Raw genomic sequence first — 15,561 nt, 5'->3', positions numbered from 1 at the left:
TGAGGAAATGGGCTCAGGGAGATGAAGCACCTTGACCAAGACCACAGAGCTGGCGGTGGTGGCCGTAGAATTATGACACTATGAACACTTGCCCATTTGCTAAGCTGGCTCCTTCTATTTTCCTTAGTTGTAAGATCTCTCAACACTTGCCGGCTGGCCCTCGCTAAGTTGCAATTGGCCCTCTGGTTCATCTCGGCAGGTCTGCTTCTCTCACTGGTTACCACCTGAGCTTGTAGGTATCAGCTGTCTGCCAACAAATCCCCAGTTTTCTCTCCAACACCACACCTTCTCCCGATCCCCATGTCCCCGTATCCACGTAGCTGGTGGGTACCCGGTTCGGCAAATGGCACCACCACCCACCCCCATGTGGCACCCAGAGTCACAGCAGACTCCTCTCCGAGTCCTGATGCCTTCTCCAAACCCTGTGCCACCCTGGTGGTCCGAGGCCGCCAACACGGCTCTCCGGATTACTGCGCCCCATCTTTGCCTGACCCCTGCCCCTCTAAACCTGCCCGACCCAAGCTTGTTCTCCAAAACCAGACTGATTTTTCAAAATGCAAATAAAAAATTATTTCCCTGCCTAACACCTCTTAAAGTCAAATCCTTCCCAGAACTCTCACTGTTGCTCAGGACCTGGCCCCTGCTGACCGCCTTAATCTCCCTGGTCACCCTCCCTCTGTCCATACCATTCCCACCTCTATCAGACAATTCCCAGAAGCTCTTGTGCTATGATTCACGCCGTCCTCCTGCTTGAAGCACTCTCACCCGGGCCTCTTTACTTGGCTCGCTCCAGGTCCTGCCTGAAGGACCTTTGTCTCCTCCGCAAACCCCGATCCCTCACTTTGAGCCCAGGTGAGGAGCCGGTCCTCTGTGTCCCTGCTTCCCAACGTTATGATCACTCAGCACACTTTTGTAATAGGCTGTTTAGTTGCCTGCCTCCGCTTCCCGAGTAGAAGCCGCATGGCAGGCACGGCATCTGTCTTACAGGCAGCATATCCCTGGCACACATCCAGCATAGTTGCGAGGGTATGATTATAACGAAGTACCTGGCATATAGGAGGCACGATACATTGTGCAGGTTCTACCATCAAGCACAGAGTTTGTGCCTAAAGCAGGTAGTGGCGAACCATATTCTGAATCGAGCCGCTCGTTTCCAGCCAGAACCATACTCAGCTGAGGCACAGCAGAGCCTACATTCATGCCCGGGTTCCTCCTTCAGCCGGAAGTGCCTCTTGCCTTCGCATCCCCAGCCGCTACGCGCACAGTGACTCCCCAGGAATCTCTCCTGAGGGGCTCGGCACTGCCGCCAGCAGATCCAGGATCACGGGGGCCAGGCCAGCTGGAGTCTCTTCCTTACTATACCAAGGACCCACCGGGCCACTTCCTTGGGCTGCTTCCTCATTTATCAAAAAAGGGATATGGAGAGTGAATAGTAACCAAAGCAACTGGGAAAGTCTGAGAGACTATTTCACCAATCCTCTGAGCAGGCTCCAAACCTCCTCAGTGGAAAGCACTCCGGACCTGAGAGGCAGGGGTCAGAGCCACGTCCTGTGATGGCCAGAGGGGAGGGAGGGGCGCCAGGAGAGAGGGGGTGTTCTCCCCTGAATGTTCCCAGCTCACCAGCCTCCCGCTGCGCTGCGTGGATACACTGAGACCTGACGGGTGCACAGAGGGGAACGTCTCCGCTCCACGGTCCAAGTTGATGTGTGCACAGGAGCTATTTAAAGGCCTCTTCACCACCAACTATCTGGGACGCACCTAACTCTTACACAGAGATAAGCACTGCTGGGGGCAGGTGTTGGGAGTTCTCTGCGAGCGAAAGGTCCATTTGTGGGAACAGAGTGTCTTTCCTCAGGGCTTCTCAGCATTTATTTACCTCTAACAGTAAATCTTCCCAAACAGCCTTGCAAGTAATGTCTGAGCTCTCAACCAAAGGCAGTAATGGACCATCACAGGAGGGCTTTCCTCTCTGGGGCGCTAGTACGGAAGATTCCTGTTCACACTCCAATACCTGGAGGCTGCGGGGGAGCCACATTAGTCAAAGAATCATTACTGCATTGGGCAATGCATTTCTGCAAGCTGTAACACTGTGTGAACATCTCCAGGCAGTCCAGGAGAATCTAGCACTTGCGAGGAGCCAGGAGGAATCCAGTGACTGATAAATCTGCCGGCTGACATTCACATTTATGAATTTCCACCTGAAAACCTTGAACAAGCTATGCAGGAAAAGTGAAGCAGAGAGAAAAAGCTTGCTTCAAAACTGGAGCAGGACTGCAGCAGGACCATGAATTCAGTCTCGAAATGTGGCCAGAATCCTAAAATACTCCCCAGCAGGGTAACTTTACCTCCGTAAGCCCCTCTTTCCTTCTGCATAAGATGGTTATACAACTATCCTGTTAGGCGTGTTCTGAGCATTATACAGTCCACGTAATTCACGTGGTACATCGGGTCAGTGTCAGGGGAGGCACAGGTGTGTCAGTGAGCTTTGCTGATGAAGTCAAGTCCACTCTACGCTGACACCTCGTTCGTGTGGGGACCCAGTCTACAGGGCTGAGAATGTAGCACTTGCCTAGCATGTACAAGGCTTGGGTTCAATGGATTTGCAATAACCCAGTGCAAAAGATGAGAATCCATCAGGACTGTGGCTGGAGGCACAGTGAAGATTAAAGTCACAATGGCTAGTTTTATATACTTCCCTAAGGGGAAGAGGCTTGGGATTATTGGTATCACCCTTTTGAGATTTCCCATTATCTCCTTAGGGATGGGCTGTCCTGTCTCACCTGCTAAGACTGTAAGTCTAAGACTGCTAAAATTAAAGACAAGGCCAAGACTCTAGATTATCCACCAAGGCTAATGATGTCGCCCATGTGCCATTGCTACCACTGGATCAATATTACCTAAGCAACTATACTCACAATCTTATTGGTTGATCATAATTTTGACCCACGTTATTACCCGCATCATGATTTTGCTCTATAAAATTTCCCTTGAGAGGTGGGCTCCTTGGTAACCTATTTGGGATCCTTCCTGTCTCTCAGGAGCTATTCCTATTCCCCATTCTTATTCTCCAATAAATTTTTCTACTCCTAACCTTCACTTTTTTTTGTACCGGGAATCGAACTCAGGACCATTCACTTGCCAGGCAGGCACTGTGCCACTGAGCTACATCCCGGCTCCATTTTTTTCTTAGAATTCATTCTTTGACTTCGTGCAACGCGAACTCTGCATTTGACATCTAGCATTTCCTCTATATAAAAAATATAGGGATACAATAAATGTTCATGACCTTGTATTCAGCAATAATTCTTTTTTTTTGGGGGGGGGTACCTGGAATTGAACTCACAACCTTGCGCTTGCCAGGCAGGCGCTATGCTGCTGAGCTAAATCCCCAGCCGCTTCAGCAATAATTCTCAAATATGACAATAAACGTGTAACAACTAAAAAGAAGACAAATCAGATGTCATCCAAATTTAAAACACTTGTGCTTCCAAGAGCATGATCAGAAAGGTGAAAAGAAAACCCGCAGAATAAAAGTCTTTGCAAATCATGTATTCAGGATATATGCAGCCTAACAATAAAAAGAAAACTATGCCTATTTATTTACTTATTTTTGGTTTTTTGAGACAGGGTCTTACTATGCAGTTGAGGCTGGCCTCGAACTCACTATGTAGCACAGGCTGACCTTTAACTTGCAGTGATCCTCCTGCCTCAGCTTCCCAAGTGCTGAGATTATAGCACCTGGTGCCTATTTTTAAATAGGGAGAATATTTGAATAGAAATTTCTGCGGTGAAGATAAATAAAACTCTAAGCATATCAAAAGATGCTCAGTATTTCTAGCCACTCAGGGAAAGGCAAATATAAGCCACAGTGAGGTGCCACTTTATACATAACAACAATTGCTGAAAATGTAGAGAAACTGGAGCCCTTATAAACTGCCAGTAAGAATGTCCAGGAGTGCAGCTGCTGTGGGAAATACTTCAGCTTCTCAAATAAACATTTAGCTATAACTATAGGTATAGAAATATGGATAGATAGATAGATAGATAGATAGATGATAGATAGATAGAGATCATAGATATACAGCTAGGCTTTTTTTTTTTTTTTTTTTTTTGGTTTTTCTCCGGTACCGGGAACCGAACTCACAACCTTGCGCTTGCCAGGTAGGTGCTTTGCCGCTGAGCTAAACCCCCAGCCCCTACAGCTAGACATTATATAATTCCATTTCTATGAGACGTCCTGAACAGGTAAACCAACAAAGTATGGTTGTCAAGGCCTGCAGGGAGCATGCAAGGGGCCACGGAGAGTGATTGCTAATCAGTGTGGAGCTTCTTTTTGGCATGGTGAAAATGTACCGAAATTACTAGTGATGACTGCACAACTCTGCAAAATGCTAAACTCACTCAATTAAACATTCAAAAGGGATAAATTTTATGGTATATGAATGACTATGTTTCAGTACAACTCTTACTTAAAAACAAAAAGAAAGAAAAATAAACTAAGGCTTCTAGATGCCCCTAGTGACCCGCACAGGTCTCTGCTCAGCTGCCGAAGCAAGCCGCAGACAGGCTCCCCCAGCGCTCTGCTCTGCTCGGGTCCTCTCCCGCCTGCTTACCTCAGGGTGCTACCCTGGGTCTCACGTAACTCCCCACCCACCCAAGCCACAGAAGGGAGAAAAGCACGGCTACCGTGCACCGGGAACTGCGCATCAGGTATCGGTGGAACACCCGGCACCCCTCAGGTGGAGCTGTCAGAGCTGCCTCGGGGTGCTACAGGCACTGTCCCATGCGTGGAGCACCGCGCGCCCGCCTGTCTGTATTCAGGGCGTGTACAATTGGCCCCGCCTCTTCCTTTTGGGATCTCAGCGCTCGGCCTCCTGTCCTCCTGTGTCTCTGGAAGGGCTGCCAGATAAATATGGAGCACCCATTAAGTTTTAACTTCAGGTAAACAATGAATAATGTTTAGCAGAAGTATGTTCCAAATATTATTCATTGTTTATCTGAAATTTAAAATTTAACTGAGTACCCTGTGTTTTTATTTGTTAAGTCTGGCAACCCTACACACCGGCCTCCGTGTCATCCCTGAGACACACGAGCCAGCTCTTACCTCAAAATCTGTGCACTCACTCTTCCCTCTGGCCCTACCAGGGATGGCGAACCTTTCGGAGATGAGGGCCCAAACTCCATCCTGAAATCGACTTCTTTACCGCAAAGTGCCAACACTGCAATTAAACCTGAATTCTGAGGTTTTAGTTTAGAAAAAATAAGTCATATATTAACAACTTCGTGTTAAAAAGGAAAACACAATAACACGAGTGCCACAGGTTCGCCATCACTGCCGTAACAGTCGCACAGCTCCCTTCCTTAGTCAAGCAGCTTCTTAGCACAGCCTGTGTCCTCTCCACACTCTCAGAAAGGGCAGCTTCTACCTGCACTGGGATGCCCTGGGCTTCCCCAGCCGGGCATCTTCTGACACTCAGCGGCTCATTCGGCTGCTTTCCGATTGGTCGCTCAAGGCTCGGGGAGGCAGGGCTGCTTTAGGCCCTGCCCCATTCCCAGGGCTCGGAACAGGGCCTGGCACAGCGGAGGCGACAAGTTAATATTTACTGAAGGAGCACAGAAGTGCTGTGCATGGATTATCTCATCTAATCTTCAAACAGGCCTGGAAGCCAAACATCAACAGGGTTTCACAGATGAGGGCTCAGGGACACACAGAAGCCGAATACGCAGCCGGAGCACAATGCAGGTGGAGGAGCTGGAGCCTCCCCGCACCAGCCCAAGGTCACAGGCCAAGGGACCACGGGTTCGGCCCCTACTATTCAGGTTATCCTGGGCTGGGCGAAACAAGAAGCCACCAACACATGGAAGTGTCTTGTCAAGTCAGTCGCCTTAATCTAAGAATTCCACTACCCGATTTGCTGAGACAATTATTGTTCGACATAGAGTGTTCGAAATAACCACTTACGCTCCCGTGAGCGGAGGAGTGTGTGCGGGTGTCTATACTCACTTTTATTTCTTCCTGAACGTCAGGGTTCCGGAAGTTTAAGTCCGGTTGCTCTTTCATAAACTGGTGATAATAACATTGCCTTCTCACTTCATCAAAGTGCCAGCTGGAGTTTCCATACACGCTTAACTAGCAGACGGACAAACAGCACATCGGTTACTTAGCGGTCTTCTTATTGCAGTATCGTTGCTCACGAAGACACAATCATGGCCCTGCCTGGCCCTGGGCAGGCAGAGTGTGTAAAGCCTGAGTTTTGCCTCTAAGGACAAGAGCACGGAGCTAAATTAATGCCGAAAATGCTGTCTGTGTTGGCTTAACGCCCCAAATGTGGCTGCGATGGATTTGTCTAGTAGCTGCTGCTCAAGGAGCGGCATAGCACACAGATTCTCTCAAACTCAACAAGGCCATTTAAAGATCGGACACCGCTAGCCTATTTCTTGACTCCTCCCTGCAGGTTCTGGACTCTTGTTCATGAAGAAACATGGATGGTTGTCAATGTGGGAGAAAATGACATCCTATTGGTCTAGGAGATTCAGCCCAGATACACTGACTACTTAACGTGTACTTCCAAAAAGTGTTTATTAGAACCATTCACTTAAAAATTCTACTAGTCCTCAAGAATAAAAATCCAGCAAACTTCATGTGTTGGAAGCCAAAGATTATAGCTGATTGCTGAAAGAACTCCACAAAGCAACTTCACAGGGACAAAGAATCCAAAAGAGAATTTGGGAAAGAAACCATGAACAGGTGTTCACAGAAATAGAAACTAACGAAAATAAACGAAGGAAAAGATGTTCAACATCATTAGTAGTGAGATAATTACTATATTGGTAATTAGATAAATCATCACTATGAATTGGATAAATGAGACATTAAGACTTCAGCATAATACTATGTTCACATGAACAGCAAAAACTGCAAAGTCCGGCCAATACCAGGGATTAATAAGAATATGTACTTTCTTGGAAAAAGGTCTCACTAAATTGCCCAGGCTGGCCGCCAACTTGCAGCTCTCCTGCCTCAGCCTCCCAAGTAACAGGGCAATACATGTACCTTTTATACTGAGGGAGGAGATACAAATGGGTAGAGCTGCTTTGACGTTCTCTACTCTGTTGTAGAGTTGGGAATCAGCAACCTGCACAGCAGGTAGACTCCCAGATTTTTGAGACAGGGTCTCAAAAACATAGTCCCGGCTGGCCTCAAACTTGCAGCAATCCTCCCGCCTTCTGAGTGCTGGGCTTACAGGCGTTTGCTACCTGGCCTGGCTACTCCCAGTTACTTAATTTACAGAAGCCCTTGCAACAAGGCCTGAATGGGTTAACTAAGGGTTTATGACGTTGATATTAACATACAAACTGGAAATAGGCCAACTGCCGGCCAGCTGAAGAGGAAATGAGTAAAGCACGGAACACGTCCACAGTGCGATACTGTACAACAGCAAAAATGTACGAATCACAGCTACCCACAATTACACGAGTAAATCCTAAAGATGAGTTTTCTTCAAAAAGCTGGTTTTAGAAAAATACAAGAGTATGATACTTCTCTTAAAGTTCAAGATAGAGGAAACTAAACCAAACAAACAAACTTAGAAAACATATACCACGTGTGATGTAGGAAAAACAAAAGGCAAGAACCTTAAAAAACCCAAAATTCAAGGTCGTCGCTGCTTCTAAGAGCAAGCTCAGGAAAGGGACGGGAGGAGGGAACGGTTGCTGTGACAGTGCTGGCGGTGTTCAACTCCTTAGTCGGGTCTGCGTGTGTGGTGGTGTTTGGTGGTGGTGTGTGGTGCGTGTGTGGTGGTGTTGGGGTTTGCTGATACTATATTATTATCTTCCCCAGCTTGGATATCTATTATATATGCTTTTAAACAGCTTTCAAACTTTCCAGCTATAATTAAAGGCATTAACTATACTTTTTGTTTTTGTCTCTTTGAAACATAGTTTCACTATGCAGTTCAGGCTGGCCTTGAGCTCACTTTGTAGCCCAGGCTGGTCTCGATCTCACAGTGATCCTCTTGCCTCAGCCTTCCAAGTGCTGGGATTACAGGTGCGCACCACCATGCCCGGCTAAACTATACATATTGAAAGTGTCTGGTTTGATCAGTTTTGACATATATACACCCATGACACTATTACCACAATCAAGATAGTGAACACATCCTTCCTTGCTTCCTTTTTTAGAATCCCTTCCTCTCATCTCTGTATTTCCTCATCCCTAAATAACCAGTAATTGGCTTCCTGACACTGTGGATTGGCTTGCATTTTCTAGAATGTCATACAGAAAGGATCATTATAATGGGCAATTTTTTGGTCTGGCTTCTTTCGCTCTGTGTAGTTATTTTGTTGCCTATACCAATAATTCATTCCTTTCTATTACTATGCAGAATTCTACCTGATGGTTATACTGCAATGAGTTTGTCCATCTATCATACTTTACATGTATTTTCTCACACGCTAACCATTCAGCTAGAAAATGCAACCTTGCCTACAGTGGAGAGCTGATGGAAGGATGGGAAAAGTGATGTCAAGAGGCAGCTGTTGCCATCCCTTTGCCAACAGATGACATGGTTTGAGGTACAGATGACAATTTTTAAAAGTAGACCGTACAGTTAGACTGACAACATCCAGTCCTCAGTGCTTTCATTTACTAGCTCTGTGTGACCTCAGTCATCCTGTCTGCAAAATGGGAATTCAAACCTAATTCATCATCCTGAAGGGAGGGTTACATGAACTAATGGACATGAAGCGCTTAGCAGAGAGCCTGGCACATAGCAAGCGGTGAGTAAATGTTTGCTAATTTCATTGTCATTTTAACAAGTGGGTGGATTACAAGGGAAAAAATTAGACAGAGGAGTGTGCCAGGACCTGCTAATCCCCAGCAGACACAGTGGTGCCCTTCACTGAGTTTGGGGGCAGAGGGTTGCGGGTAGAAGGTCACACAGCCACCCTGAAATATGTCAGTTCTGCGCATCACCTAAAATATATTTTAAAATTTTCTCTACTTTGAACTTTATAATAATATCCACAAGCCTTCATGTTTCAATGTTTAAAAGGTCAGAAAGTGTGTACATACATATATATTTTTCCCCTTCCGTCTTTTCTCTGTTCCCCCACGCCAGTTGTTCTTTCCTCTTGAGCAGTTTCTTTTCCTTTCACAATATCTATTGCACCTTTTGTACCTTATTTCCTCTTTCAGGTTCTTACACTAATGAAGAGGAGGCCCTGGGTTCAAATCCCAATGCTGCCAAAAACAAAAATAAAATAAAAAAGAAGAGAAAAGGAGCTCCTGGAGTAGGGCAAGACGATCTGGAGTAAAAGGCTTGAAAGGAAGCAGACCAGGGCAGGAGGATCTGGCCGGGGACAGCAGGGTTGCCAGGTAGAATACAGCACGCTCAGACAATTCCAAATATGAGAAAACAGCGCATGACATTTCAGGACAGCCATGCCTTGGTATCCATGGGGACTGTTCCTGAACCGCTACCCCACCTTGGGTACCAAGATCTGCAGATGCTCAAATCTTTTGTAGAATAGCATAATGCTTGCATAGAACCTACCCATATCCTCCTGTATACTCTGTCATCTCTAGATTACTTGTGATGCCCACTACAATGTAAGTGCTATGTAAACAACTGTGACACTGTGTTGATTAGGGATTTGTGACCAGAAAGAATAGCCTGTACTAATTCAGTACAGATACAATGTCCCCCGCCCCAAATATTTTCTGTATGTAATTGATTAATTCTGTAGACACAGAACCTACGGGTATGGAGGGCTAGCTGTATGAACATAACCTACACAATATTTTATAATGAAAAAAATTTTTTTTCTCTTTTTGAGACAGGGTTTCACTCTGCGGTACAGGCTGGCCTTGAACTCGCAGCAAGCTTTCTGCCTCAGCCTCCCGAGTGCTGGGATTACAGGCGTGCGCCAGCACACTCAGCCTATAATGAAAAATTATGCACTCTTTATACAAAACCAGATTTACCTGGATAGGCTAAATTTTTATTCGTTAAATCTGGCCACCCCAGGCAGGGAGGAGGTGGGCTCCGCTGTAAAGAGGAGGTGGGGACGGGACGGGCAGGTTGGATGGCGCCTGTCCTCTCTGTGAAGCGTGGTTTGCTGTGAGCATGACAGGTAGGAAGGACGCAGGTACAGAGTTGAAGAAGGGAGGGCGTGTTGTCCAGCTGGATTTAATGAATTCCCTAAGAGGGTTTATGGTTCAGTTCAGGTGGGAACAACAAAAATAGGATGCGTCCAGAGGTGCAGATACCAAGCTTCAGACAAAGAGAAAGCACATGGTTGCATTCATGTATCGCTAGGGCTTTGCCCAAGGTGGGAGGCAAAAAGCCAGGAAGGCAAGGGGGTCTGGAGAGTAGCAAAAGTTATTGAATGAATGGGACACGGCATCCAAGCTGCACAGGGAGGGGCGTGAGGGAAACAAAGGCTAGGAGCAAGAACAGGATTTAACACCAGCTCCACGATGAAATCAGAAACCTCAATAATGACCTCAATAATCTTTTCTATTTCTTTTTTCTCTTCCCAGAAACTGTAGCTTTTCATGGTTTTCCTTAAGAGAGCTTCCTAAACAACCAGCTCTCGCGCTACAGACCTGCCCCGTTGCACGTCAGGCGGGCCGGGACTTACCCAGTTGTTGGGGGGGATGGTTATACCGTTTTCGTGAGCACAGTCGCGCCAGATGTAATAATCAGTGTATTTCCCGGTCCGTGTCCTACTCATTTCAAACCAAGGATGTTTATCACTGGTGTGGTTTGGTATGAAATCAATTATTAATTTTAAACCTAATGAGAGAAAACATTTCTAACGTTAGTAGAAGACTGCCGTAGAATAACACATGGCGGTGAAGGGGCACATGGTCTCGGTGAACGTGTGCTGAAGTACTTTTCTCACGTCTCACCCACTTCCGTCCACCTCCCAAGCAATTCACCTTTATCGTGTATGGCTGCAAGCAGATCCTCAAAGTCTTTCATTGTTCCAAAAATAGGGTCAATCTCTTGGAAATCTTCAACGCCATATCTGAAATCTTTAAGGGATGATTTATAAAATGAAGTAATCCAAATAGTTTTTATATTTAAAGCAGTGATGTAGTCCAGTTTATCCTGAATACCTGCAGAAAAAAACCAAGGGCATACATAAATCTTAGTTTATTTGTTTGTTTGCTTTTATTCAAAGGATTAAAAATAAAATGGCCGGGCATGGTAATGCATGGTTGGAATCTCAGCACTTCAGAGGCTGAGGCAGGAGGATCCCCATGAGTTAGAGTCAGTTTAGGCTATATAGTGAGTTCAAGGCCAGCCTGTAGTACAGGGTGAGACCCTGGCTCAAAAAATTAAATTAAATTAAAGTGGATATGCCAAAGATCAAAGTATTTATATTCAAGACAAAAATATTTGAAATTTTGTTGAGTTTGAGTAAAACATAAATAGTAAGGTCTAGCTCTAAGAAAAAAATCTAATTAGTCTTCCAGCAGTAACCTTTGACCTTCAACATAGATGCTTATAAGTAAAATCTATTACCTATTCTAATTCTACTTTTTTTTTTTGTACTGGGAATTGAACTCAGGACCTCACACTTGCCAGGTAGGCACTATGCTGCTGAGTTACATCCCCAGTCCTAACTTTACATTTTACACCAAGACTATATATAGTATTGTTGCTTTATTCTACACATGATATACAAATCAGTGCTGCGGGGCTGGGGATTTAGCTCAGCGGCACAGCGCCTGCCTGGCAAGCGCAATGTCATGAGTTCGATTTCTGGTACCGGAAGAAAAACAAAAACAAACAAACACAAATAGGTGCTGGGCTAGGGGCCAAGGAGAAACAAGGAATAACCCACTATCCCTGGTGGCCACACGCAGCTACTGAGCACATGTACTGTGACTGGTCCCAATTGAGGTGCGCTGATTCTATAAGTGTACACAGGCAGGAACTGGGATGACCACACCAGGAGGAGAGCTGGGGAAGGTGTTTCAAGGGGACCTTAAAGCTGCAGAGGTAGCTGATCAGGGAGGGGGCGGACAAGGGGTCACAGTGAGGGGCTTACAGGCAAAGGAAGGGAAACAAGGAACCGGGCAAGGATTTCACGGTTTGTCTGACAAAGGGCGAGTCCTGGGTTTTAGCATAATAAATACACTAGATGTCTTACGGTGTACGGGACTGGGGAAAGAGCAGAGTGCCGTGGAAAGTAAGGGGCACACGTATTTCAGGAATCTTTTATCCTATTCTCAGACTGTCTTAGAGCAGCTGACTCGGACCTTTTTCCTTGTTCACTTGTACAGGCAGCCAAGAACTGATAAAGAAGAGAGCTCTAGGTCTGGGAAGAGATTTGAAGTGGGACTCTGTACTTGGAGCCTTGTAAGATGATCAGCAGAGAGCGTGGTTTTGATTTCTAGCTCAGTGTCCAAAATGCACGTTCAGAGACTTGGGTCTAGGAGTCAGCCTCCAGCAACTCTCTGTGTGCTTTCAGTGTGGCTTCCTACCGCAAATCACAGAGCCCACAACCAGCTGAAGTCCCTGGTTTGGTGCACAAAGTCACTGCCGTCTGGAGTCTTCCCGAGGAAGGCTGCTTCCTTTTATTCACTTGTCTTTCTTTCTTTCTTTTTTCTTTTTTGTCTTTTTGAGGAAGGGTCTCGCTATGTAGTTCAGGCTGGCCTTGAGCGCACTTTGTAGCCCAGGCTGGTGTCGAACTTGCTACGATCCTCCTGCCTCAGCTTCCTGAGTGCTGGGATTACAGGAGTGCACCACTATGCCCGGTAGTTCACTTGTGTTCCAATCACAGAGCATCAAGAAGGGACAGAACGTTTTCAGTTAAACCAGAATAACATGTGACATATGTAAAAAACAAGCAGAGACAGGTGTGCATCTCGGTCGTAGAACATGTGCGCAGCATGTGTCAGGCCTGGAATTCCATCCTCAGCACTAAGCACACACACACACACACACACACACACACACACACACGAATCTGATGATGCAAGTAAAGAGGCTGGACACACACAAAGTAAACGAGGAATCCCAGCCTGACCCTCCAAGGGACGGAAGGTAATCACCAAAACTACACATCCCACCTGGAACGGTTTCTCTGTAACAACAGAGTCCCCTCAAGCCCAAGGGCCAGTGCATGTTGATTTAGGCAGGGACCACTCTCTCCAGGACAGGTCACCAGAAATGAAAAACAACGTAAGAGATGACCAGAGACAGCCACGTCTGAGGGAGTTTGGCTCTTATCTAGAAGGAGATTAGGAAGGCAGGGCCAGGACAGGCAGTTTATCTCTAGACTTAGGGATTTGGTTTGTATTTGGTCAAGACACCACTTTGGCTTAGCAGGAGTAAGAGGCAGCAGGTGCCGGGGTCATGTGACGAGGAAGGGAAGCTGCTCGGCTGCATCCCCAGGCTGTAGCAAAGGGTGCTACCAACACACTCCGAACACCCGGGAACCTGCGGGGGCTGTGCTCTGAGCAGGGAGCTTAAAGGATAGTGAAGGCAATGAGTCTGCGCCACACCTTAGAAGGCAGATACACTATTCTTCAGCAAAATCACAAGGAGATTTTCTTAAAAAGAGAAAATGGGGCTGGAGATGAAGCTGAGTGATTGAGGGCCTGGCCAGGCACAGGGTTTTATCCCCACTGTCACCAAAAATTAGAGAGAAGGAGAAAATGATATAGATGCACAAAAGAAAAGACTTTTGTTAGTTATTAAGGAAATCGGGAGATTTCAAGAGTTCATGCACACATTTTAAAGATGGATTAAACCCATTTCTGCACCTCACACTCTATCATATTATGTTGCTCTATTTTCTTCAAATAAGCACTGAGAACTTGCTTCTTAGTTTATGTATTTGCTTTTTATTGTTGCTCTTAACTAAGGCAAATATACCAACTAAATTGCCAAAGACAATTCCATTTTATGCCCCTTTTTTATGAGACAGGGTCTCGATATGCAGTTCAGGCTGGCCTTGAACTCATGGTGATCCTTCTGCCTCAGCCTCCTGAGTGCTGGGATTATGGGTGTACACAACCACACCCAGCATAATTTTACTCTTGAAAGTGGTCTGGTTAGAGCAATAAATTATAAGGATATTCTCTATGTAATTCTCCAGGATATTATTAGCTTAACTTAAAGAAAATAAATTTTCACTTCTATTTTTTTACTTAGGGGGCTGGGGATATAGCTCAGCAGCACAAGCACCTGCCTGGCAAGTGCAAGGACCTGAGTTTGATTCCTGGTAGTACCTCCCCCACCAAAAAAAAACCTCCCTCTCTACTTAGATGAATATTGTCTTAAATAATCCTTAATCCAAATAACAACCAACAAACCGCTATGCCCTTCCCTCTTCATTTCTCAGGATTGCTGAAGACCTATCAAAGACACTGCTTAATTCTTTGCAAATATTTATGCTTTACTTAAAAACTGTCAGCCAGACTGTCAAGCAAACCACTTCAAACACTGGTAAAGCAAGTCTCAGCTGTCACTCTGAGATTCCCAGCTGTAAAGTACATAGAAAGCAGGAGATAGATTTTCCGAGGAAACCTGTCCTGGGTAGAAGTGAGAACTGATGACCAAACAAGCATCTGTACTTAAATGATTCTTTCTTACTCGGAGGCCCCAGCAAAAAGGCCTTTCATCCAGTGAAATAATTGCTGGGTTCTGCTGAGTGATTTTGAAAGTGCCCCAAATGAAGAGACGCTTGAGAGACCAGTCACACAGGAACGCGCTTACCATGAAGCCCAGGCAGGTTGCAGGTTCGAGGAAGAGAAGGCCACACAGCAGCCTCTGCGCGGCCCCCTCCTGACCAGGTCAGGAGCACCCACCTTTCAGATCTCCATTGCCATCCTTGTCGCTGTCCTTGAAAGACCTTGGGTAGATCTGGTACATGGGCCCCGCCTGCCACCAGTCGAGGCACTTTGGAGAGACGGCGATGATGGCCACGGTGGCCGCAATGAGCAGCAGCACAGCCACGATGGTGAGCCAGAAGAGGATCTCCCGGGGCACGCGGTAGCGGGCCTGGCCTGAGAACTGGAACAGCACCTCCTTGGGCATCCCAGCGTAGGGCCGCACGCCCTGGGGGTCGGGCTCCGCTGGGCCTGTGATGCTCACAGCCTGGTGCTGCGGGCCATCCACGGAAATGCTGGGTTCTGGCTCCAGCTCTGGGATGTCTTCATTTTGGACAAACCCGTTGTTTGTCTGACCCCCCTTCATATCCATCCCGATGGAGTCTTTCTTGCCTCGGTCTTCAGCCATGGCTCCTTGCCGCAGTGACCCTCCTGAGCGGCTTCCTGTAGAGAGGAGGGTGGACAGGTGCTTTTGCTAAGTGCGCTGTCTTTAATGAGCTTTGCATGGTTTATAAATAAACCTGGCTGGACAAAGTCCAGCCAAGGAAGAAAGGGTAAAGGTGAAGAGGATTTTTTAAAATTTCTTTTCGCACGAGGAGGTGGCGGTGGCTACAGAAACACTGACTGCGGAGGGGAGCAGGAGAAAGGGCTGAGCCGCACGGCCAAGAGGAGATGCTACTGGGTTGAGTACACGTTGTTTTTAGCCACAG

The 15,561-nt window shown here is 46.5% G+C and overlaps 1 protein-coding gene across 1 annotated transcript in view; it reads right to left on the bottom strand.

The window, feature by feature from the left end:
• The window catches only part of Slc3a1 (solute carrier family 3 (amino acid transporter heavy chain), member 1), a 36,804-nt gene extending 21,458 nt beyond the window's left edge, over window positions 1–15,346 (bottom strand). Inside the window, exons 1-4 of the mRNA XM_005390946.2 lie at window positions 14,831–15,346; window positions 10,946–11,125; window positions 10,645–10,799; window positions 6,005–6,130 (exon numbers count right to left, since the gene is read on the bottom strand). Coding sequence (XP_005391003.1) covers window positions 6,005–6,130; window positions 10,645–10,799; window positions 10,946–11,125; window positions 14,831–15,260 — 891 coding nt within the window. The 5' untranslated portion in view covers window positions 15,261–15,346. The remainder of the gene's footprint in view (window positions 1–6,004; window positions 6,131–10,644; window positions 10,800–10,945; window positions 11,126–14,830) is intronic.
• Window positions 15,347–15,561: the final 215 nt, after the last annotated feature.

This window comes from Chinchilla lanigera, unplaced genomic scaffold, assembly GCF_000276665.1.
Source record: "Chinchilla lanigera isolate Chin_1 unplaced genomic scaffold, ChiLan1.0 scaffold00040, whole genome shotgun sequence".
Classification (NCBI taxonomy): domain Eukaryota; kingdom Metazoa; phylum Chordata; class Mammalia; order Rodentia; family Chinchillidae; genus Chinchilla; species Chinchilla lanigera.
The sequence above is the reverse complement of the archived record's forward strand: the minus strand, read 5'-3'. Positions and strand labels throughout refer to the sequence as shown.